We start from the raw sequence: 23,420 nt of genomic DNA, 5'->3' as shown, positions 1-23,420 counted from the left end.
GGGTAAAAAGCTGCACCATGCCATAAAAGTGCAAGGCAAGCAGCAAGTGCTGATGTAGAAGCTGCAGCAAGTTATCCAGAAGATCTAACTAAGATCATTGATGAAGGTGGCTACATTAAACATCAGAGTTTTAATGGAGACCAAATAGCCTTCTACTGAATTGGAAGAAGATACCGTTTAGGACTTTCATCTCTAGATTTTCTAGAGATGGGAGACTTCTTCTAGAGAGGAGAAGTGTCGTTGCCTGGCTTCAAAGCTTCTAAGGACAGGTTGACTCTCTTGTGAGGGCCTAATGTAGCTGGTGACTTTTAAGTGCAAGCCAGTGCTCATTTACCATTCCAGAAATCCTAGGGCCCTTAAGAATGATGCTAAATGTATTCTGCCTGTGCTGCATAAATGGAGCAACAATGAGTGGATGATAGCACATCTGTTTATAGCATGGTTCACTGAATATTTGAAGCCCACTGCTGAGACCTACTACTCCAGAGAAGAGTATTTCTTTCAAAATATTACTGCTTATGGACAGTGCAACTGGTCACCCAAAGGTTGAGAAATACATTTGTAAGGCTATAGCTGCCCTAGATAGTGATTAGTCTGATGGATCTGGGCAAAGTCAATTTTAAATCTTCTGGGAAGGATTCACCATTCTAGGTGTCACTAAGAACATTTGTGACTCAATAACATGAACAACATTTTGGAAGAAGTTGATTCCAAGCCTCATGGATGACCTTGAGGCATTCTAGACTTCAGTGAAGGAAGTCTCTGCAGATGTTGTGGAACTAGCAAGAGAACTAGAATTAGAAGTGGAGCCTGAAGATGTGACTGAACTGCTGCAATCTCATGATGAAACATAAACAAGTTGCTTCTTTTATGAATGAGCAAAGAAAGTGGTTTCTTGAGGTGGAATCTACTCCTGGTTAAGACGCTGTGAATATTGTTGAAATGACAACAAAGGATTTAGAATATTACATAATTGTAGTTGATAAAGCAGCAGCAGGGGTTGAGAGGACTGACTCCCATTTTGAAAGTGGCTCTAATGTGGGTAAAATGCTATCAAAGAGCATCTCCTACTAGAGAAACATCTTTCATGAAGGGAAGAGTCAGTTGATGTGGCAAACTTCATTGTCACTTTAAGAAATTACTCCAGCCACATCGTATAGCGTTCAGCAACTGCCACCCTGATCAGTCAAGCAGCCATCGACATCAAGGCAAGACCCTCTGCCAGCAAAAAGATTACAACTCACTGAAGGCTTAGATGATCATTAGCATTTTTTTTTTAGTAATAAAGTGTGTTTAAGTTAATGTATTACATTTATGTTTTTATACAATTCTATTATACAAGTAATAGACTACAGTATAGAGTGAACATACCTTTTATATGCACTGGGATACCAGAAAATTGGTGAGACTTGCTTTATTGTGTCTTATTGTTATGGTCTGGAACCAATTCTGCAACATCTCTGACGTATGCCTGTATAGAATTTTTCAAATTCTACTTTTTAGAATTTAAGATATACCTACTATTCTATTTTTCTTCCTTGGACTGTTAGAATCATAAAGCTAATAGCTTTTACCTTAAGAATTTAAATTAATTCTAAGTAACTTTTTTTTACTTTCTTATTTAAAATCCTCCTGAAATACTTCTGAGCATGATTATACTAGTTGGATAATTTATTAATTAATGTTATTTCATTAAGTTAATAATGAAAGTGATAGTATGGCCGTATTGCTAACATTTCCTTCATGCCATCTCCATTATTTAATATAAAATCAGCTTAAATCACTAGTAGTTTTGCTAGATGCACTGATTCTGCAGAAGTATGCACCCAAGATGTTTAGTCATAGAAGGAACTGAATAGAGACCATTAGCTTTAATCATCATTGACCTTCTCAAGTCTTCACCCCAGATGTTTAGTGATAGGAGGAACTGAATAGAGACCATTAGCTTTAATCATCATTGACCTTCTCAAGTCTTCACCCCAGATGTTTAGTGATAGGAGGAACTGAATAGAGACCATTAGCTTTAATCATCATTGACCTTCTCAAGTCTTCACCCAAGATGTTTAGTGATAGAAGGAACTGAATAGAGACCATTAGCTTTAATCATCATTGACCTTCTCAAGTCGTCACCCAAGATGTTTAGTGATAGAAGGAACTGAATAGAGACCATTAGCTTTAATCATTATTGACCTTCTCTTTTACTACATTTTAGCCCACTAGCCAGGAGTGAACAGAGAGAACATGATCAGCTGGACATGAATAGGAAGCTAACAAACAAGGAGCAACTTTAAGCTAGATGTGCAAGTGGAAACCAAAATTATTTTACTCTTACATATTGTTTCTGAAGAGAATTCCTTTAGTCCAGAAACAAACAAAAGCATGCAAATAATAAACCAAAAACATCCCCACAGTAACAGAAAACCAAAACAAACAAAAAACAGACCTGGCCTGGCGCAGTGGCTCACACCTGTAATCCCAGCACTTTGGGAGGCTGAGGTGGGCAGATCACTTGAACTCAGGAGTTCGAGACCAGCCTGGGCAACATGGTGAAAACCTGTCACTACCAAAAATTAGCCGGGCGTGGTGACATGCCCCTGTAGTCCCCGCTACTTGGGAGGATGAGGTGGGAGGATGGCTTGAGGCCAGGAGGCAGAGGTTGCAGTGAGCTGAGACTCCACCACTGCACTCCAGCTCGGTGACAGAATGAGACCCCCCCCTCTCAAAACAACAACAGCAACAACGAAAAATAAAACAGACCTTGTGACAGTTTTTTTGTCTTTTTGATATAAATAGAAATTCTCTGATACAAGCAAACACCCTAATCAGAAACACATTATCATTTTTTATTTTGCCAAATGGCAAAATGCCAAAGCACATTTTGATTTCTGCCAAGAGGCCAGCAGTTTTACCCACCATTTCCTTTGTACCCTCAGTACAAATGTTAACCCATTGAAGGTGTATTCTTATGAAAAGAGTTTTGCCCTCTGGGACATCTAGAAATGTCTAGAGGACCCAGGTGCAAAGAGTACAAAGTGTCCTCTGTAGGCCACACTTTGACATCTGCTTTACCAGAGGGTAGAGAGCATAATAATGTGTATATGTATGTGTATGTAATTCTCAGAGTCTTAGTATGGCTGTGGTACATGGCATATATGAATGGACAGATGAAAAATAGTACAAAGAATATTTTGCTTGTGGTCGACCTGGGTTTGAGTGTCAGGTCACTTGAAGTAAAGTGGAGATTACTGACAGTTCTTTTCTGAGTGGCTGTGAGGCTTAAATAAAATGTTAGTGAAAATACTGTAGAAATGAAAGGTGGTATTCTTTTGTGGCATTTTTAGACTTGACTCTCCCCAAGAGCAAATTTCAGCCCCTTGTCTTTGGGTATGTCATTGGATTTTCCAGCTGCTTTACATTTTATTCAAATATATGATACTGATTATCTATATATAAGATACTGGTGTGAGCTGTGCCAGAAACACCTAAAATAAAGGCAGTTTGATTGTTCTCAAAAAGTTAACACATCATCTCACACATTAAGGAACAGTTATGTAAACAGGAGTCTTTTGAACCCTAGCAAGCCTAGGTTTGGCTTCCCATTATAAACTTAGGATACTTGCCTCTTAAGACTGTAATGTTTTTAAACAGACCCTCCCAAAAAGTATACTAATATTGTTACATTTTTAAATGTTTTTAACAGTAATGTTTGAAATGAAAGAGTAACTGTTTCTGACAAGATTATTGTCATATTTAGATACAGCCAGAGGTAAAGCTGTTGTCTCTGATTATATTATCTTACTGACAAATGGCAGAATGAGAACAAAAGGCTTCCTTAGAACAAGGAATTGAACTTACAGACAGACCCTTGAAGAAGCTGTTATTCTGTGACAGTGAGACAGTTATTCAAGAGAGTGGTGTTTTGATTGGGAATTGAGAATGATTCCAGGCCTAGCTCTACTATTCAGTACCTTTACCTTGGGCAAGTCGTTTAACTTTATCATGTCTTAATTTCCTTATCTATGAAATAAGTGTGTTAAACTAGATGGTCTTGAAAGATCACTTTAACATGAACCCGAGTTAAATATGAAACAAAATGCTATTCTGGCTTTAACCCCAACTAAATAAAATTCAGTGTGCCAAAGCACTATTTCTATTTTTCCGGTACCTTCTATTTAGTTGAAGTTTTATTCTGTCTGGAGAATTTCATCCATTTGTCCTTTGAAGTAAGAGCAGAAGAGATTGTAGTGTCCTCCAGAAAGTGATTGATAAATACCTTGTTTTTACTAACTTGACTGATGTAACATGAATTGAGGGCTGCTAGTATAGTTGTCACCTGAATCTTTTGAGTGTCAGTCTTCTGTGATAACTTCTAGGCAAGAGTATTCCTTGATGTTTTACTTTCTGTCTTCCATATTTGTAGCTAAATCTTACCTAAGAAAGTGTTTCCTATTGTTTTTTATGAAGGCATAATTATTCCCTTAAAATTTTTTCAGCCTTGTATCTGAGATGAATCATTCCGTATTAGAGAGGAAAAAAGTTGAGTGCATATTACCTTCCATCTTATTAACTAGGTAAAGGGATGTTTTAAAACTTAGATTAAAATAAGCATTTACATAAATAAGGAGATACATCTTTTCCGCTGGACTATAACAGTTAGTATTACTATTGGCTTTGAGTAAAGATTCCCTAACAAGTTTTCATATGTGCTTAATTTAGCAATTTCCTAATATATTAAATAGGACTCTTGGTCTATATTTGCAGAATAGATGTCTTGGTTATTAAGTTAGGACTGGACAAAATCAACTCGAGTTTGTTAAATGATATTATGTCATTTTTCTAGGTCAATAAAAAGTAGTCACTGGAGCAATGATTTCCAGTCTCTCTTGATAGTACATCTCACCACATCAGACCTTTAAAATTTTTGTTGTCAACCATTTACTGTTCCTTCTTCTTCTTCCCTACTGGTAGGTGGTAAAGTCCAGCAATGATTCATATTCGTCTCCCTAAAGCACTTGAGTGTTGGTACATTAAAAAACCTAGGAATCTCAGAAATCTGGAAGCTAAAAAGCAGCCTTTTCTTGTAGGAAGTCTTAATAGCGGGCTTTAAAATAGAGTGACTGTACGGTTTATCTTCTAATCCGATAATACTTTTGAGAGAGAAAGAGGTGTTACTAATAATTATCCCAGGACAACATATAAACCATAACTATCCTGGGTAAACCAGGATGTATAAAGTATTTTTAAAGTGTATTAATTGAGTTAATTTTTAGAGTTTTCTCTCCGGATTGAGGTTTTCATTTTGACTTAAAAGTGGATTATTTTTATAATTTATGAAGTAAAATGTATTCCTCCATCATTGCTATTCCATTTTATTTAAAAATGATATATTTAAGCACATTTTTCTGTCAGTCATTCTAGAACATAAAAATCAACCATTTAAAGTCTTAAAAGTGTTCCTCAGAATTTGCACTGACTTAAAGCCCAGTGTCTGGGAGAGATTGAACCTTTCCTTGCTGCTCCTCTGTAAGTACCTACTAATATGCAGACATTGTGTCACTTTGACTTATTTTTAAGTAAGATAAATAGATAGTCCTGCCATAGCTTTGGTACTGTAATCCTCTGTCTAGTTATTTGAAGACTTGAATACCTGAAATTTGATAATAATAGACTTTACCCTTTATTAGAATATTCTTATTGGTCTGGTTTCCTCTTTTGTAAGTTTAACATTTAATTAAAAAGAACATTAAGGAAGTTTGATGACTTTTTCTCTGTTTTGGATTGTATAATCTTTTCCTGTGATATTTACTCTGTGATCAAAGTAAAATTAGAAAACGTATACAAACACTTTTCAGCTCAAGCTATAAAGTATTAATAAGGCTTCGTTTTCTTTTCTCTTTAGATGTATGGTCTGCTGGCTGTGTGTTGGCTGAGCTGTTACTAGGACAACCAATATTTCCAGGGGATAGTGGTGTGGATCAGTTGGTAGAAATAATCAAGGTGAGAAGGTTGAATCAGAATATTTGAACTGGAAAGAATTTTTGTGCTACTTTAATAATACATATCACACATGTACACATACGAGAAACTTAAAAAATGGAGGAAGCAATCCAAGGTCACATAGCAAGTTCAGCTATAAAGTGGGTATAAGAATGCCCCCCCAGCCTTTTGGTTTTTATTTGAGTTACTTTTCTCTTGTATGATCCTAGAAAAGCTATTATGTATATCTGATGCAAGAAAGGTATATATCTGTTATTTAAAGTACTTAAAAGCAAAATTAGACTGTAAGCTCACTAAAATGTATGTAAGCTGAATAAAAGCAGAAGCTGTGTCTGCTTTTGCTCACTGTATACTCGCTGCTCCTAATACTCTGTGGAGCACATAGGAGATACTTGTATTTGGTCACTATTTATATTTATTCAGTATTTATAAAATGAAAGAATGAATGCCTACCTGTCTGGCTAGATCATTGATAGAAACAAAATTTTGACTTATGGATTTAATATAATTTTATTTATTGGGTCTATATGAATTTAATATAATTTTATTTATTTTAAATTTTATTTAAAGCTGAATAAAGATATGTCTGGTTTTGCTCAGACACAGCTTCTGCTTTCATTCAGCTTTGCATACATACACCTTTATTAACAAATATTTAAATATTATCTTAGAATATATGTTTTCTTTTAAGAACAGTAGAGCTGAGATTTTAATTGAGTTTTTAAATGTAATTTTTTTAAGTTTTAAATATTTGAGATCTTAAAGGAAGTCCCTTTACTTAAAAAAAAAAAAAAAAAAACCTAGTGTCTAGATTTATATCACTAGATTGTTTCATTCTAAGGTTTCAGTTTGGACAAAGCAACAACACCTACTGTCTCTGGGGCTTTGTTTGTGATATCCCAAATTTTGCATAGAATTGTAAAATTGAAAAATCTCCTTAGAGGTCATGTTGTCCAACGTGCAATAAAATAACCTTTTAGTTACATTCCTAACAAATGGTTTTCTAGTATTTTCTTGAACACTTCCAGCATCAGATTACTACTTAGGGATGCAGCTTATTCTGTATTGGACAGCTTGAATTTAGTTTTTATTGTACTGAGCTGTAACTCCTCAGTAGCTTCTACCAGTTGAACATAGGACTGTAATCAAGTTCTTTTCAAATCCTTGTACTTCATTCTATAAAAATAGGAATTTTAAAAATCAAAGGTGGTTTTGCTAGATGTCAGTGTGTGCAAGTATGGTTGAAAAGACTAGTGTGTAATAAGCGATCTTCTTTATTATCCATATAATTTCTTACAGTTTGCAGCTTAGACCACTGTGGTATTTGCATCTTCTTTTTGGTACCATTTTTGAGTTTCATATCTAATCTTTTACACTTGTTAACAGAACTATTTTCTTTTTCATTTCTGTGCTACACTTAGATGTAAATTTGAATAGTTTGCTTTCTTTATTTTCTAAAAGCCTACCCCATCATGTAAATTAATGCTTGAATACGGAGCTTGGCCAACTTTTTCTGTAAAGGACTAGATAAAATATTTTAGGCTTTGTGGGCCAAAAGGCAAAATCGAGGATATCATATAGGTACTTCAGTAACAAAAGAGAAAACACATTTTCACAAATTTTTTTATTGATGAAGTTAGAGGTATAATAATTGAGTCTTTTTTTTTATTTTTATTTTTAAATACAGCTCTACTGACCAGAAGAATTGAGTTCTTTTTGGGGAAATATAACCTTTCTCTTAATTGATGTTCAAAGTTAGTACTTTCTAATCATCAAATTGATGGCAAATCTGTTAATTCTTAGCTTATGGGCTTCACACAGACAATGGGCTGTAGTTTCCTGGTGTCTGCTCTTACACAACCATTCAGCATTTCTCCTGTCCCTAGGCTTTTATTTGACGTACTTGAGCTCACCATCACCATGCTACAATTCTGTGGGCATATTAGCTATTCTATTTGTCATATATGTTTAGCTCATTAGAATTGTATTATTTCTCTACTGATTATATTTTAGAATTTTGTGGCGATTTGTCATTAATTTTAATTCATACATAATGCAAGTAGAATTTCTGAGGAAGCTAAGTGAGCATCTGTGATAATTCCCTATCTCATGCTTGCCGTAATACCTTATAAACCTTTAAGTCTAGAGCTTGTTTGTACAACTTTTTGTTAGTCCTTGTAATTCATTTTCTGCTAATACTATTTTATGCTACCTGCTATTAATATATTTTGTTACTGATAATTTCAGACTTCATTTTCATTAAGTGCTTATTTTTTCCAAAATGGTCCGTGATCAATATGTAGTAGCAGGCCAACTCTGAAATAAAACACTCATCATTTATGTGCTATGCTGTCATCTTGCATTTATACTTAAGAAATGTACTTATCACCTTACTATAGTAAGTAAGTTCCAAAATCACTGCTTATAGAAAGTTTTGATAATGATATAAGATAAGAGAACTGTAAGTATTTCCAAGCATCCAGGGCATTTTGGGATATCTGGTTTCTAGGTGCCTTCTATGTTCTTGACCGTGGCTGCCCAGGATAGATGGAATTACCAGTAGTAGTTTACCATCCATTTATTGACTGGAAGTTACCACACATTGCACGGAGGCTCTAGGCTTTGTATTTTGTGCAAGTGTGTATATGTTTAGTATAGTTCTAAGTCTTATAGCATGAAGGTTAATAAACTTCATAAGAGTGTTGTGTGTGTGTGTTTAATGTAGCCCCAAATCTTACTGGTCCGGCCAGGGGCAGTAGTTCACGCCTGTAACCCCAGCACTTTGGGAGGCCGAGGTGGGTGGATTGCTTGAGCCCAGGAGTTTGAGACTAGCCTAGGGAACATGGCGAAACCCAGTCTCTACAAAAAATAGAAAAATTAGCCAGGCATAGTGGCACATGCCTGTAGCCCCAGCTACTTGGGAGCCTGAAGTGGGAGGGTAGCTTCAGCCCGGGAGACAAATGTTGCAGTAAGCCAAGATTATGCCCCTGTACTCCACCTGTGTGACAGAGCGAGACTGTGTCAATGAGTCCATCAATAAAATAATGAATAATAAATATCACAGCCAAGCGTGGTGGCTAACACCTGTAATCCCAACACTTTGGGAGGCCGAGGTGCGCAGATCACTTGAGGTCAAGAGTTCAAGACCAGCCTGACCAACATGGTGAAACCCTGTCTCTACTAAAAATATAAAAACTAGCCAGGTGCCATGGCGCACACCTGTAGTCCTGGGTACTCCAGAGGCTGAGGCAGGAGAATTGCTTGAACCTGGGAAGCAGATGTTGCAGTGAGCCAAGTACCACTGCACTCTAGCCTGGGCAGCAGAGTCAGACTCTGTCACAAATAAATAAATAAATAATAAATATCAAATCTTTTTCTTTCTCCTTCCTTCCTGCTTGCCTCCCTCCTTCCTATTATTGCTAACATCTGTTCTTCAAATGTTAAATATATATGAGGTTTCATTTGAATAAAAATTCCTAAGAAATGCTGATCTAGATATTCTAGTTTTCCTGATTTAAGTTGGAAAAGAGAAGTTATATGTGTTTGTTTTCAAAGTTAAATGTTATTAAGACGTTCTGTATTTTAAACAAATACTTTCATGTACTGATAAACATGACTTTAAGAATAGATTTGAAATTTTCTTAAAGGTGGTCTCATAAATGCCCAGTTCAGTTCTCACGTTTTTTAAGGTAATAGTCATGCACCCTTAGTGCTTATGATAAGTAGGGAACTCATATTAAACTGTTCTTTTCTGCTTTCTTTTCATTTTCTTCCTAGAAAACCTCGTAAGAGAGTATCTGGGGGAAGCTAACCCTGGAAAAATGGATAACTCTTCTCTGAATTTGAGTTTAAGCAAAAAAAAGAAAGTGGATAATCATATAATAAGCTTTATGAAGTTTTTTTATGTGGTAGACTTGCCTCATTATTTTATAAACTTTTGCCTCATTATTTTATAAACTTTCTGAGCAGGGACTTTTTTTTTATTCTTATGTTTTAATATCTGAGGGCACCAAAATAATTTTCAATTAAGGTTTGTATTGAATTAACTTGTTAAACCATTGTCCATTCATGAATTTGAAATTAGCTGGGAATTAATAAGAAAAGTTAATGTGGTTGTTGTGTATGTTGTTTATTGACTCAGATGTCCATGCCAGTAATTTACAGCATGAGTAAAACAGTTTAATTAAACGAACTGTATCTCATTCTAGCTAACGTTTTTAATTTTCCTCACTGCCCTCTAATAAGGTTTTTGTAAAATATTTAGAATAAAATCCAAATACATTATCTTTAGAATAAGTTAAAAGTATAAGAACAGATTTGAAAGTCATGGAAAATCATTTCTAAGCATGAAAAACACAAGTATTTAACTTTCTGAAGTTAATTTCATGCATAGAATTGTCAGATCAGCATTTCATTATGCCATTTGACCTCTACATATCAAAAATGCTTGGATTTTCGCGGCATTTGTAAAAAGACAAATTCCGTTAGGGGCTTCTCAGACAATGTGCTTTTTTTCCTTTAAATTCTTCCTTAATATAAAAACCTCAAGAAATATATGATATAGTTCCAGATACATGGGAAAAAATAAAATATTTTTGGAAAATCTTTACCAGGAATTTTGCCAAATGTAATGTTCACTGACATACAACATTGTCCTTTGGCACCTCTGCAGTTGGCCATAGCAGTGGAGCTTTGTAGAAGAGAGTCCTGTGCAGGCTTGTATAATGCTGGTGAAGGTGATAATTTTTAATGACAGTTACTTTTTTTATAACTACATAGTCTTAGATTTTATATGCTCAATGCAGAAGACTGAGAAAGCACAGACAAATAGACAAAAATCACTTACTGTTCTAGCACATCATGAAAAATACTTCTATAAATATTTTCATATACTATATTTTCTTTTTATTTAAATAAAAATACCATCTTACTGCTTTGTAGACTTTTAAAAACTGAACAATTAAATATATTTTTTAATGACTACATAGATTCCACTGCATGATTGTATTTTGAATTACATAATTGATTCTGAAAATAACAGCATTAAGGTAAAGTGATACAGCATTGTGTTTCAAAAAGTTTACATGATGTATTGGTTTTCGTAAGTTTGATTATTAACTTTCTTACATAAATGACAGGTGTCCCCCAGAAATTCCATATAAGCAATCTAGGAAGTTTTGGACCTGGGAAAGCTGTAAGTTTTACTAATAATTTCTCCCCTCTACTCTTCAAACTTTAAAACATAAATTTCAAATAAGGTAAGATGAACTTCAGTCCAGAGTTTAATTTCTGGATTAAACTATCACAAAACTAACAATTTTAAAATCAACCAACCATTTGTAGAATTTTTTAATTTTAAATATTAAAATTCCTACAGAGATAGTTTCATTTATATCATAAACATTTACTTATGCTATAGTAATAATTTGACTATTGCTTTTGAATAGAAGAGTTTTAGGACAGAATTAGTCAATGCTACACCTCTTGATAATAGAATTTCAGTATAGCTTTCATAGTTTTTGTAACTGGCCTTTAGAATTTGGGTATATCTTTTCTAAAAAGCTTGACATTAAATATATTGATACTTAAATTATTTGCAATAATAAAATTATTTTATAAGGCAATTAACTTTTCTTAATTTCTTTTGTAATACAGCTTTACTAAACTACTGTTTAGTTTTCTCTTAACATTAATTAACCAACCTAGATATCTATGTAGATAGCTTTTACACAGGGAAGAGCTAGTAATTTCAGTTATCTGTAACTGAAATTTTATGTAAGAAATTTGAAAGTACAACACAGATGCAAATAAACTTTTGATTGTGCTGTGGGAGCCAAGTAGATGGGCGGGCTTCATTTCTTATGATGCCTATCCATAGAAAAAGATTTAGAAGGACCTACAAATTCTACAATGGAGAATAGAATTAAGGGAAGGGGAAAAGGAGAGAATTTTAATTTTTTGCTCTTTACTACTCTGTGATGTTGATTTTTTCTAAGAAATCATATCTTTTTACAGTTGCAGGACTTACGAAAAAGTAGTTGCTGTCAATTTTTTGTTTTTGTTAGTAAACAAAAACAGTTCTACAGAAGTTGAGAGTTACATTTTTGTTACAAATGTTTGTCTAAATAATTGTTTTCCTAGGCTTTCAATTTGATGCTTGTTTGTGGTATAATTTAGACAAAAAGATCAGTGGATCCCTGGCTCCTCAGAATTCTACGTTTTCCAATATTGGGAAATGACTGCTCATCATAAAAGCTGCCACTCAGTGAGACCTTACTTTGTGCCAGGCACTGGGTTAAGCACTTTACATTCATTACCACACTTAATTATTATATTAACCCTAAGAAGTAAGCATCACTACTACTACTATTACTGTTACTACAGTAGTCTCCTGATATCCACAGGTATCACTTTCTACTGTTTTAGTTACCCAGAGCCAACCACAGTTCAGAAACATTAAGTGGAAAATTTTAGTAATAAACAATTTATGAGTTTTAAATTGCATGCTGTTCTGAGTAGTATGCTGAAATCTCATGCTGTCCTGCTTCATTCCTCCTGGGACGTGAATCCTCCCTTTGTCCAGTATATCCATGCTGTATACACTACCTGCCCGTTAGTCATCGACATGATTTGCTCCTGACATCCAGCCATGGACATTATTATGGCTCACTGATCCAGGATCATTCCAAGCAGATGATCCTCTTCCTGGTGTACAGTCAGAAGATCATTAGTAGACTAAGGCTATGTCACAAGGCCTGTGTAATTCACCTCACTTCATCTTACCACATAGGCATTTTATCATTTCACATCATCACAACAAGAAGGGTAAGTGTAGTACAAGAAAATATTTTGAGAGAGAGACTACATTCACAGAACTTTACAGTGTATCATTTTAATTGTTGCTTTTAATCTCTTACTGTGCCTAATTTATAATTTAAACTTTATCATAGGTATGTATGTATAGGAAAAACATAGTATATAGTTTGGTACTACATATGTTTTCAGGCATCCACTGGGAGTCTTGGAACATATCCTCCACAGTTAAGGGGAAACTACTGTATTACCGTATATACAGGAAGAGTAGGGTGGTGGAAAAACCATCTGATTCATCTGTAGCTCAATTTATAGCCTCTATTCATGGAATTTTGTACCTTCGGGAAAAACTATATGATCCTTAATGTCAACTTGATACCCAGAACCCATTGAGTCGTATTTATTACTTATTATATGTATATTGTAAAAATTTGTGTCTACCAGCAAATTAGTGATGCAACCCCTAAATCTTACTGTAGTGAAATCAATTTGAGGTATCTTTAGGTTTAATTTTGTTTCAACCATTGTAATGGTCAGTTCCTTTGCTTTGCTTTCAATTACACATGGTCCCCACAATTCCTCTGCTTTGCTTTCAGTTACAGACAGTCCCCGACTTAGGATGGGTTAATGATTTTTTGACTTTCCAATACTGGGAATCAGCACAGATTCAGTGGAAACTGTATTTTGAGTACCTGTACAACCATTCTGTTCTTCACTTTTAAGACAGTATTTAATAGGTTACATGAGATGTTTGACACTTTATCATGAAATAGTCTTTGTGTTTGATTATTTTGCCCAACTGTAGGCTAATGTAATTGTGCTGAGCACATTTAAGGGTAGTCTAGGCTGAGCTATGATTTCAGTAGATTGGACATATTGTTTGCATTTTCAGCTTAGGATATTTTCAGCTTACTATGTATGGGTTTGCCATGATATGACCCCATTTTAAATCAAGGAGCTTCTGTACAGTTCAACCTTATTTTCACCATCTTCATTTAGCAAATATTTTGGATTTTAATTATCCCTGTCCTGTCCTATAGTTTGTTCAGTGCCCATGTGTACCTACACTCTTGTTTCCTGACTTAACATTTTCATTGTCAGACAGTCTTTCTTTTTCTTTTTTCTTTTTTTTTTTTTTTTTTTTGAGACAGAGTCTTGCTCTGTCACCCAGGCTGGAAGTTCAGTGGCGCTGTCTTGACTGACTAATTGTGTTAGTTGGTACTTAATTTGTTCTTGTATTATCAGTTAAATTTTTTCATTTATTGCTGACCAGAGCAGCAGCTCTTAATAGTTTTTAAATCATGGACTACTTTGAAAATCTATTAGTAACAGTGGATACTTCCCCCCAGAAAAATGAATAAATACCAAACAGTTTGTATGCAACTTTAGGTGATTCTTGGCCTTCCCGTAGCTCTCCCAAGAACTCCTGGGTAAACATCTTTCCCCTATTATAGTACAAGGAAATATGACTACAGTTAATAATAACCACCTGTAGAAAGTGGGTATTACACATACGATATGATGCCAACATTTTTAAAATAAGAAAGAGTAACGGAGGCATTAAAAGAATTATTCTAATGCAATAACTGCTCAACATTAGTATAATGTTTTCCATAGACCAAAAGAAACATTAATTTTAACTAATATTATGAAATTGTATTTGGTCTACAGTAACTTACCCATACTTAGTTAAATCCCTGTATACTTAAAAGTATATGTGCCTAGGCATGGAAAAATAACTTCCTGGCGATGTAGCTCAGTTTGTCTTTTGACTTGCAGATAATGGCATCCATTTGAAATCGTTACTTTTCCCAGAATATGCAGTGTAGTTATTTACTAATTTGCCAGTGATGTTTTATTTATACAAAGAAACTTTTTTCCAGACAAACTGAAGTTTCATGACATTGTCACTTCAAAACTAATTTATTATAGTTGTGTTTTAGGACCTGAGTCAAAGGACTATCCATATGATTACTTTTCCTGGGATATAATACCCTGTAGTTATCAACTGCAGATTCTTGTGCAGGGTTGCCTTTTGAGTTATTTTGTGTGTTGACCTAATTTCAGGGCCTCAATTTAATACATTTTCTTTGGAGAAATCTATAAAGTATATGAAGGGGCAGGTGAGAGGTGGGACAGGGACAGAAATCTGTCAGGTTGATAGCATGCATATGCTAGACCCCTGACTTCAGGATCTATGTTTTACTAAGGAATTCTTGCTTCCTTTTTTGCAATAAAAGGTTAAAATGTTTGACACCAATGATTCTTAATAGTTGGCTAGTAGGAAAAGTATAAGAAACTAGCAATCTTGTAGAAAGGGGCATTTCTAGTTTTTAAAAGTATACTGAATGCTATTTCATATTTATAAAGCAATATTTTATTGTTTATTTGATGTATAAGATATTAAGACAGTGTGAAGGAAATCTTGGCTTGTGATGCTACAAAGAACTATAGTGTTAGTGATTCTCGAAGGAAAGTAAAACTGGTTGATGTGTATACAGATTTTTACATGTATTTTTTTTTTAATCCAAGAGATTCATATACCCCCCTTTCTATTTTATACTGCTTCCTTGAGAATACCACTTTAGCTGAAATTCACCTAGAAAAAAAGGTCTTTTGACTCCTATGAATATGTATCAACCAAAAATGAATTTTTCACTTCATGTTCAATAGTTTACGTAATCAAAACTTTTTGGCGGGGAGGAAGATGACTTGTTTCCAAGTATAAATTTTTATGTAGTAAGAAAAGAATGAAGTCCAAAACAGTCTTGAAAAAGAATAAAGTTGGAGGAGCCACTTTTTTTTTTTTTTTTTGAGACAGAGTCTTGCTCTGTCACCCAGGCTGGAGTGCAGTGGTACAATCATGGCTTACTGTAGCCTGCACCTTCTTGGCTCAAGCTGTCCTCCCACCTTAGCCTCCTGAGTATCTGGGACTACAGGCACACACCACCATGCCTGGCAAATTTTTGTATTCTTTGTTATAGATAGGTTTTCACCATGTTGCCCAGGCTGATCTCAAACTCTTGGGCTCAAGAAGTGATCCACCTACCTTGGCCTCCCAAAGTGCTGGGATTACAGGCATGATCCACCACACCCAGCCACACTTCTTGTTTTCAAAACTTACTACACAACTGCAGTAATCAAGACAATGTATTACTGGCGTGAATGTAGCCATACAGATCAATTAAGTAGAATGGAGAGTCTAGAAATAAACCTTTATATTTATTGTCAATTGATTTTTGACAAAGATTCCAAGATAATTCAATGGGGAAAGAATAGTCTTTTCGACAAATGGTGCTTGGACAACTGGATCCATATGCAAAAGAATGAAGTTGGACCCCCACCTCACACCATATACAAAAATTATATAGCTTGTGGAGAAAAGGGAATCCTTGTACACTGTTGTTAGGAATTTAAATTAGTACAACCATTATGGAAAACTATATGGAGGTTCCTCAAAAACTGAAAATAAAATTACAGTATGATCCAGCAGTTCCACTTCTAGGTATCTATCCTGAAGACTTAAAGTCAGTATGCCAAAGAGATATCTGTACTCCCAAGTTCTGTTCATAAAAGCCAAGATATGGAAACAACGTAAGTACCTATCAGTGGATGAACGGAAGGAAAAATGTGGTACATATATATCCACTACAGTGGAATACTACTTAGCCTTAAGAAAGAAGGAAATTCTGTCATTTGTGACAACATGGGTGAACCTGGAGGACATTATGCTAAGTAGAGTAAGTCAGGCATAGAAAGAGAAATACTGCATGGTCTTACTAATATGTGGATTCTGAAACGATTGAATTCCAGAAGGAGAGAGAAGAATAGTGTTTACCAGAAGGTGGAGAGGATGGGAAATGTTGGTCAAAGGGTACAAAATTATAGTTAGACAGGAGGAACAAATGATAAGTATTTAATGTAATCGGTATGTTAATTAGTCTGATTCTGTTATTCCACATTGTATACCCATAATATCACTGTTTACCTCAAAACTATATACAATTATAATTTGTCAATTAATTAAAAACAAATGAATTCAGAATGAATCAAAGACCTAAATGTTAGAGCCAAAACTATAAAACTCTTAGAAGGAAACAGATATAAATCTTTGTGAACTTCAGTTAGTCAATATTTTCATACATGTAACACAAAAAGCACACATTATAAAAGAAAATAGAAGTAAATTGGACTTTGTCAAATTTAAAAACTTGTGCTTTAGAAGACAGCATCAAGAAACTTAAAAGACAATTGGAGAAAATTTTTACAAATTATGTCTGGTAAGGGATTTGTATCTACAGTATGTAAGGAATTCTTACAACTCAATAATAAAAAGAAAGCCCACTTGAAAAATGGACAAAGAATCGGCATAGACACTTCTCTAAAGAAGATACACAAATGGCCAGTAAGCATACAAAAAGATGCTCAACATCATTATTCATCAAGGAAATGCAAGTCAGTACCATAATGAATACTATTATCACACTCTCCATAATGACTAAAATAAAAAGACAGTAACTAATGTTGGTGAGGATATGGGGAAACTGGAACCTTCATGCATTGCTAGTGTGGTTGTAAAATGATGCAAACCTTGAACAAGTTTGGCACTTCCTCAAACTATTAAACATTGAGTTATATGACCCAGCAATTCAGCTTGTAGGTATATATCCTAATAACTGAAAACTTACATCCACACAAAACATGTACGCAAAGTTTATAGCAATGTTATATAGCCAAAAAAGGAACAAATAAAATTTCTAGCAACTGATGAATAGATAAGAAAATGTCACACACGAAAGGCCACATATTATATAATTCCATTCTATTTATATTAAATGTCCAGAATAGACAGATTGTGGAGACAAAAAGATTAGTGGTTCTGGGGAGCTGGGGGGAATGAGAATGATGGCTCATGGATACAGGCTTTCATTTTGAGGTAATGAACATGTTCTAAAATTAGACAGCAGTGATGATTGCACACCTCTGTAAATGTAGTAAAAATCACTCAGTTGTATAAGGGGTGGGTTTCATGATACATGAAGTACAGTAAAGCTTTTTTTTTTTTAAGGCAAAAGTGAGCACATCTATCTGTAAAAGAATATCTTTGTCATTTCCACTGCATCTTAAGGAAGGCAATAAACCCTGACTATAGTTTTGCAAAGGACTCTAGAGGGTTTCTCAGAGTTGTACCATCCACCCCGATTGCCCCCTAAAAGGGAAGGAGAGCTGATCAACTTGAGTTAAATGACAGGCAAGAAAGAGTGAATGAAATAGAGTATAGGCACACGGGGGGACCCTCCTTTAGTAGTTCATTCTGTCTAGTTTAAATAAATACTTTACCCAAATTGTTTACTTGTGCTCAAATAATGTGACAGCTTGCTGCTCTGAAAAGTGATGAAAATCACTGAAGTTCTTAATGGGGCTTTAAGACTCGTATTGCTGCAGCTATAGCTTTTTGCTCTTTGCCTTTTGGAAATTAGAAGGAAACCCTGAGAGAGAAATATTGCACCCCAAGAAAATGGTTGCTTATACCAACTTGTAATCATATAGTATAGGGGAGAGGTATAAACTGGATAAAATCTGCATTATTGAGCTTATTACTTTAGCTACCTACAACTAGTAGATTTAAAAAGTAAAACCTGCTGGGTGCGGTGGTTCATGCAGTAAATCCTAGCACTTTGGGAGGCTGAGATGGGTGGATCACTTGAGGCCAGGAGCTCAAGACCAACATAAGGAAGCTTCATCTCTATTAAAAATATAAAAATTAGCTGGGTGTGGTGGAGCACACCTGTAATCCCAGCTACTCAGGAGGCTGAGGCACAAGAATCACTTGAACCTGGGAGGTAGAGGTTGCAGTGAGCCAAGATTGCACCACCGCACACCAACCAGGCTGACAGAGCAAGACTCTGTCTCAAAAAATAAATAGTAAAATCTGTAAATTGTAGGAAAATGCCAGAGGAGATGACATTTCATATCAGTCCTCTATAAGTGAAAATGATAGTGATTCTATTGTCATTAGACTGATATTTTGAAACAGAATACATGTTTTCTATTTAGAGAAATTTGTCCTGTTGAGGATATAGCAGCCAATCTAACACAACCCAACACTCCAAATTCCATATGCAGAAAATAAATGAAGATGTTTAGGTATTCAACCATTTATACAATGATTATGTTGTGTTATATAATTTCATTTTTAAAACCTTTATTGAATTCATTATCTATAAGCCTAGCCATACATCCCTTTAGTCTTTCAAGGTGCATACCACATTAACTACATGCGTTAATTTAGTGAACAGTTTTTACTAGGTGCTGGGCAAGAACTTAGAGGTTTCTTGCCTTCAGGGGCTTCAGAGACTGATGGATGGGAGGAGAGGAACTGAGGGCAATAGGGCAAGCCCAGTATTATTCCAGATGTCTGAGCAGAATACAAAGGCAGAAGCATTTCACTCAGAGTAGTGCTGTCTGGAAAGCCTTCTTAGGAGAGCTAACCATTGAGCTGAATCTTGAAACATGAAAAAGTATTTACCAGATAGGGAGGGGAAGGGAGTGGATAAATATTTAGTAAAACTAGGTTTGATGTGTTTCTTTATGGTTGTCGCTTAAGGTTCTGCCTGGTGGGGTTGAGAGAATATGAGTTTACCAGAAAGGAGAAGACTGGAGCTGTTGACAGTGGCCAGATCACATTAGCTTGTAAGCAGTTGGAAGCAATTGCAGGATTTTAAGCGGAGTAGCAACATTTCTAATAGGCTTTCTTTTACTTCGCTCTTAAAGGCTACACATGCACCTCTATTGCTGAAGTTTGGCGACCTCTGGTGTTGAACTATAAAATAACGTTGTGGAAGAAATACTAGCGTTTCAGAGATTGTCAGTTGCTTTTTGTGAGGTGCTTCTTGGGCCATAGTACTTCTTTGAAGACAGTAATTATCAACTCATAATTCCTGTGTTGATATTTTTCAGTGTTTGGATAAATTTCTAACTAGGTGGGACCAGGAACAGATAAATTGATTGATTTAATAGTAAGGGGATGAACAGCATCCCCAAAGGGGTGGGGCAGGCTGATCTTGATGCTTTTTGCAACAAATGAAAAGATCATGAGTTCTAGTAATAGATAACTGAGAATATGTTCCCTTCCCATTGGTGTGATAATTTTTAAAATTCCCCCCTCTTTTGTATGAAATACACTTACAGAAGAGTGCATAAAGCATTTCCATGTGGTTTAATTTCCTTTAAGTCAAAGAAGGACTCAGTTTTCAGGAAATCCAGGAATAAGTATTAATTACTCAAAATATATGTCTTTAGTCTAAACGTTTTGGAGGAAAAAAAATTTCCATCTCTTAAAATTCAAGTGAACCCTAAGACTTGTTTTGTGTATGAAATGATAATTTGTCAAACATCTTTTTTATCTATAAAATTATTCAATTATTCTGTTTCAAAAGTTCCAAATGTAGAATTCAGCTGGAGTAAATCAGGTAGAAATATACTCTGAACCTAATAAAAACTTAATATAAAACCTAAAGATATACTCAGAGGTTGAAATAGGATAGTTGTTAAAATGTCTTATGTTTGTGGTGTTAAAGATAGTCATGCGTTCTGAATCTTTGCTCTTCATATCTATCACTTGCTTACCTTTTAGCCTTTAATTATATCATCCATCTATAATCCAGTCCTTATTCTCTTTTAGAATGCTGTTTTTCACCTACACATCTAGTGTGCATAGAATGTACTTTTTACTCATTTGCCTGCTACATTCCTTAAGTAAGATCAGCTCTTGACTCCCCTTCCAGAACCTTTCCTGAATCCCTTCCTCTTTCCAGTGCAGTGTAGCACTTTCACCTCACACATTACCTATACTTACTTTGCTATACTATTGTCACCTGATTGTTGTTGATTTACGTACAAGTCTCTCTGCCCTAGAGCTTCTTGAGGAATAGGCTCTAAGTAAACGTTTTGAAATGTGAATAACTTCAGAGGCTGAAAAGTTTTTTAAATGCCTCTTGATTATGTCTCATCTTTGCTTTCTTAAAAAATATGCATATTGTATATAAAATAGTTCTGATTTTAGGGTTTGACAGATTCTGATACTTTTAATGCTAGCCTTATAAATAGCAATTTAAGAAGGTTAAACTTCTGTTTGCATTTAGTAAAGGCAACACAAGTTACATAATGGTCCCTTTTTTTTTTTTACTTTTTAAATCAAGTTAATAGAAATATAATTTATATGTAATAAAATATAGGCATTTTAAATGACAGTTTAGTAAATTCCAACAAACATACCCATATAACCACTACCCTGGTCAAGATTTAGAACATTTCTATCACCCTAAAAATGTTTCTTTTTATAGCCTGGAATGACCAAATGTCTCAGTTTGCCTGGACTGAGGGGTTTGCCAAGATGGTCCCAGGCAAACTGGGATGGTTGGTCACCCTGTTCATTCTCCTTTGTGGTCAGTTTCCCATCTTCTGTCTCAGGTGATCATTGATCTATTTTCTGTCACCACAGATGCCTATTCTAGAATTTCATAAACGAAATCATATATTTCTTTTGTATCTGGCTTTTTTTGCTCAGTACCATGTTTTTGTGATTTGTCAGTGTTGCTGCCTGTATCACCTGTTTATTCCTTTTTATGCTAAGTTGTATTCTGTTTTATGAGTATACCACAATTTCTTTATCCATTCACCTATGAATGGACATTTGACTTGTTTTGGGGTTTTGGTTATTATGAGTAAAGCTCCTATGAATGTTTGTTTACAGGTGTTTTTGCAGACATATGTTTATATTTCTCTTGAATAAAAAAGCAGGGCTGAAATTGCTGATCATATGGTAAGTGTATGGTTACCAAACTATTTTCCAAAGCAGTTTTACTATTTTACACTCCCACCAACAACACATCAGAATTCCAGTGCTTCACATTCTCATCAACACATGGTATTCTCAATAATTTTAGATTTAGTCTTAAAATGACTTTTATCATTAGGAAATGGCCCTCTTTATTTTTGTTTAATTTTCTTATCCTGAAGTCTTCATTTTCTAATATTAATATAGGCACTCTATCTTTCTTATGATTTTGCATGGTATAACTTCTTGCATTCTTTTACTTTTACTCTATGTGTTTTAATTTAAAGTGCATTTCTTACAGACATATAGTTAGGTGTTTTTTAATTGAGTTTGACAATTTCTGCCTTTGTAATTGAAGTACTTAGACTATTTACATTCAGTGTAATTATCACTGTGGTTGAGTTTAAGTTTTGCACCTTCGTATTTGTTTTCCTTTCATCCCATCTTTCCTTTGCTCTGTTTTTCCCCCTCTTTTACTGCCACCTATGGATTAAATCAGTGGTTTTTATTTTTTCTATTGGCTTTTAAGCTATACCTCCTTGTTGCATTTTTAGAGGTTGGTCTAGGATTTAAAATATATTACAGTCAGTCTTCAAGTAGTAATGTACCATGTCATATAGAAAACAAGAACCATGTGACAGTATTTCCATTCCCCTTCCTGTTCTTTGTGCTGTAGTTTTCATACTTTTTAATTCTACATGTTATAATCCTTACAATATTTGTTGTTTATAGGGGGAACCCGCCCCTAATATTTCAACATAGGTTTTTTCTATTTTCCATGAGTGTCAGCTGGCTGAGAAATAAAGAGAAAGAGTACAAAGAGAGGAATTTTACAGCTCGGCCTCTGGGGGTGACATCACATATCAGTAGAACCGTGATGCCCACCTGAGCCGCAAAACCAGCAAGTTTTATTAAGGATTTCAAAAGGGGAGGGGATGCAAGAACAGGGAGTAGGTCCCAAGATCACATGTTTCAAAGGGCAAAAGGCAGAACAAAGATCACATGCTTGTGAGGAAACAGGACAAAGGACAAAAGGCAGAACTTTTGATAAGGGTCTATGTTCTGCAGTGCACGTATTGTCTTGATAAACATCTTAACAGAAAGCAGGGTTTGAGAGCAGAGAACTGGTCTGACCTCAAATTTACCAGGGCGGGGTTTTTCCCCACCCTGCTAAGCCTGAGGGTACTGCAGGAGACCAGGGCGTATTTCAGTCCTTATCTCTATGGCATAAGACAGACACTCCCAGAGCAGCCGTTTATAGACCTCCCCCAAGGAATGCATTTCTTTCCCAGAGTATTAATCCTTGCTAGGAAAAGAATTTAGCGATATCTTCCCTATTTGCACATCCATTTATAGGCTCTCTGCAAGAAGAAAAATATGGCTCTATTTTGCCCAGCCCTGCAGGCAGTCAGACCTTATGGTTGTCTTCCCTAGTTCCCTGAAAATTGCTGTTATTCCGTTCTTTTTCAAGGTGCACCGATTTCATATTGTTCAAACACACGTGCTTTACAGTCAGTTTGTACAGTTAACACAATAGTGGGCCTGAGGTGACATACATCCTCAGCATATGAAGATAACAGGATTAAGAGATTAAAGTAAAGATAGGCATAAGAAATTATAGAACTGTTAATTTTGGGAACTGATAAATGTCCATATTAAAATGAAATCTTCACAATTTATGTTCAGAGATTGAAGTAAAGACAGGCTTAAGAAATTATAAGAGTATTATTTGGGAACTGATAAATGTCCATATTAAAATGAAATCTTCACA

At 35.1% G+C, this 23,420-nt stretch overlaps 1 protein-coding gene across 4 annotated transcripts in view; it reads left to right on the top strand.

Moving 5' to 3' along the window:
* GSK3B (glycogen synthase kinase 3 beta) overlaps nt 1-23,420 on the top strand; it is a 272,442-nt gene that overhangs the window by 183,080 nt on the left and 65,942 nt on the right. For all 4 annotated transcript variants that reach the window (XM_016941724.4, XM_016941721.3, XM_016941720.3 and 1 more), the window contains exon 7: nt 5,900-5,997. In XM_016941724.4, the coding sequence (XP_016797213.1) occupies nt 5,900-5,997 (98 nt within the window). The remainder of the gene's footprint in view (nt 1-5,899; nt 5,998-23,420) is intronic.

The sequence above is a fragment of the Pan troglodytes genome, chromosome 2, assembly GCF_028858775.2.
Source record: "Pan troglodytes isolate AG18354 chromosome 2, NHGRI_mPanTro3-v2.0_pri, whole genome shotgun sequence".
NCBI classification, from domain to species: Eukaryota; Metazoa; Chordata; class Mammalia; order Primates; family Hominidae; genus Pan; species Pan troglodytes.
The sequence above is the reverse complement of the archived record's forward strand: the minus strand, read 5'-3'. Positions and strand labels throughout refer to the sequence as shown.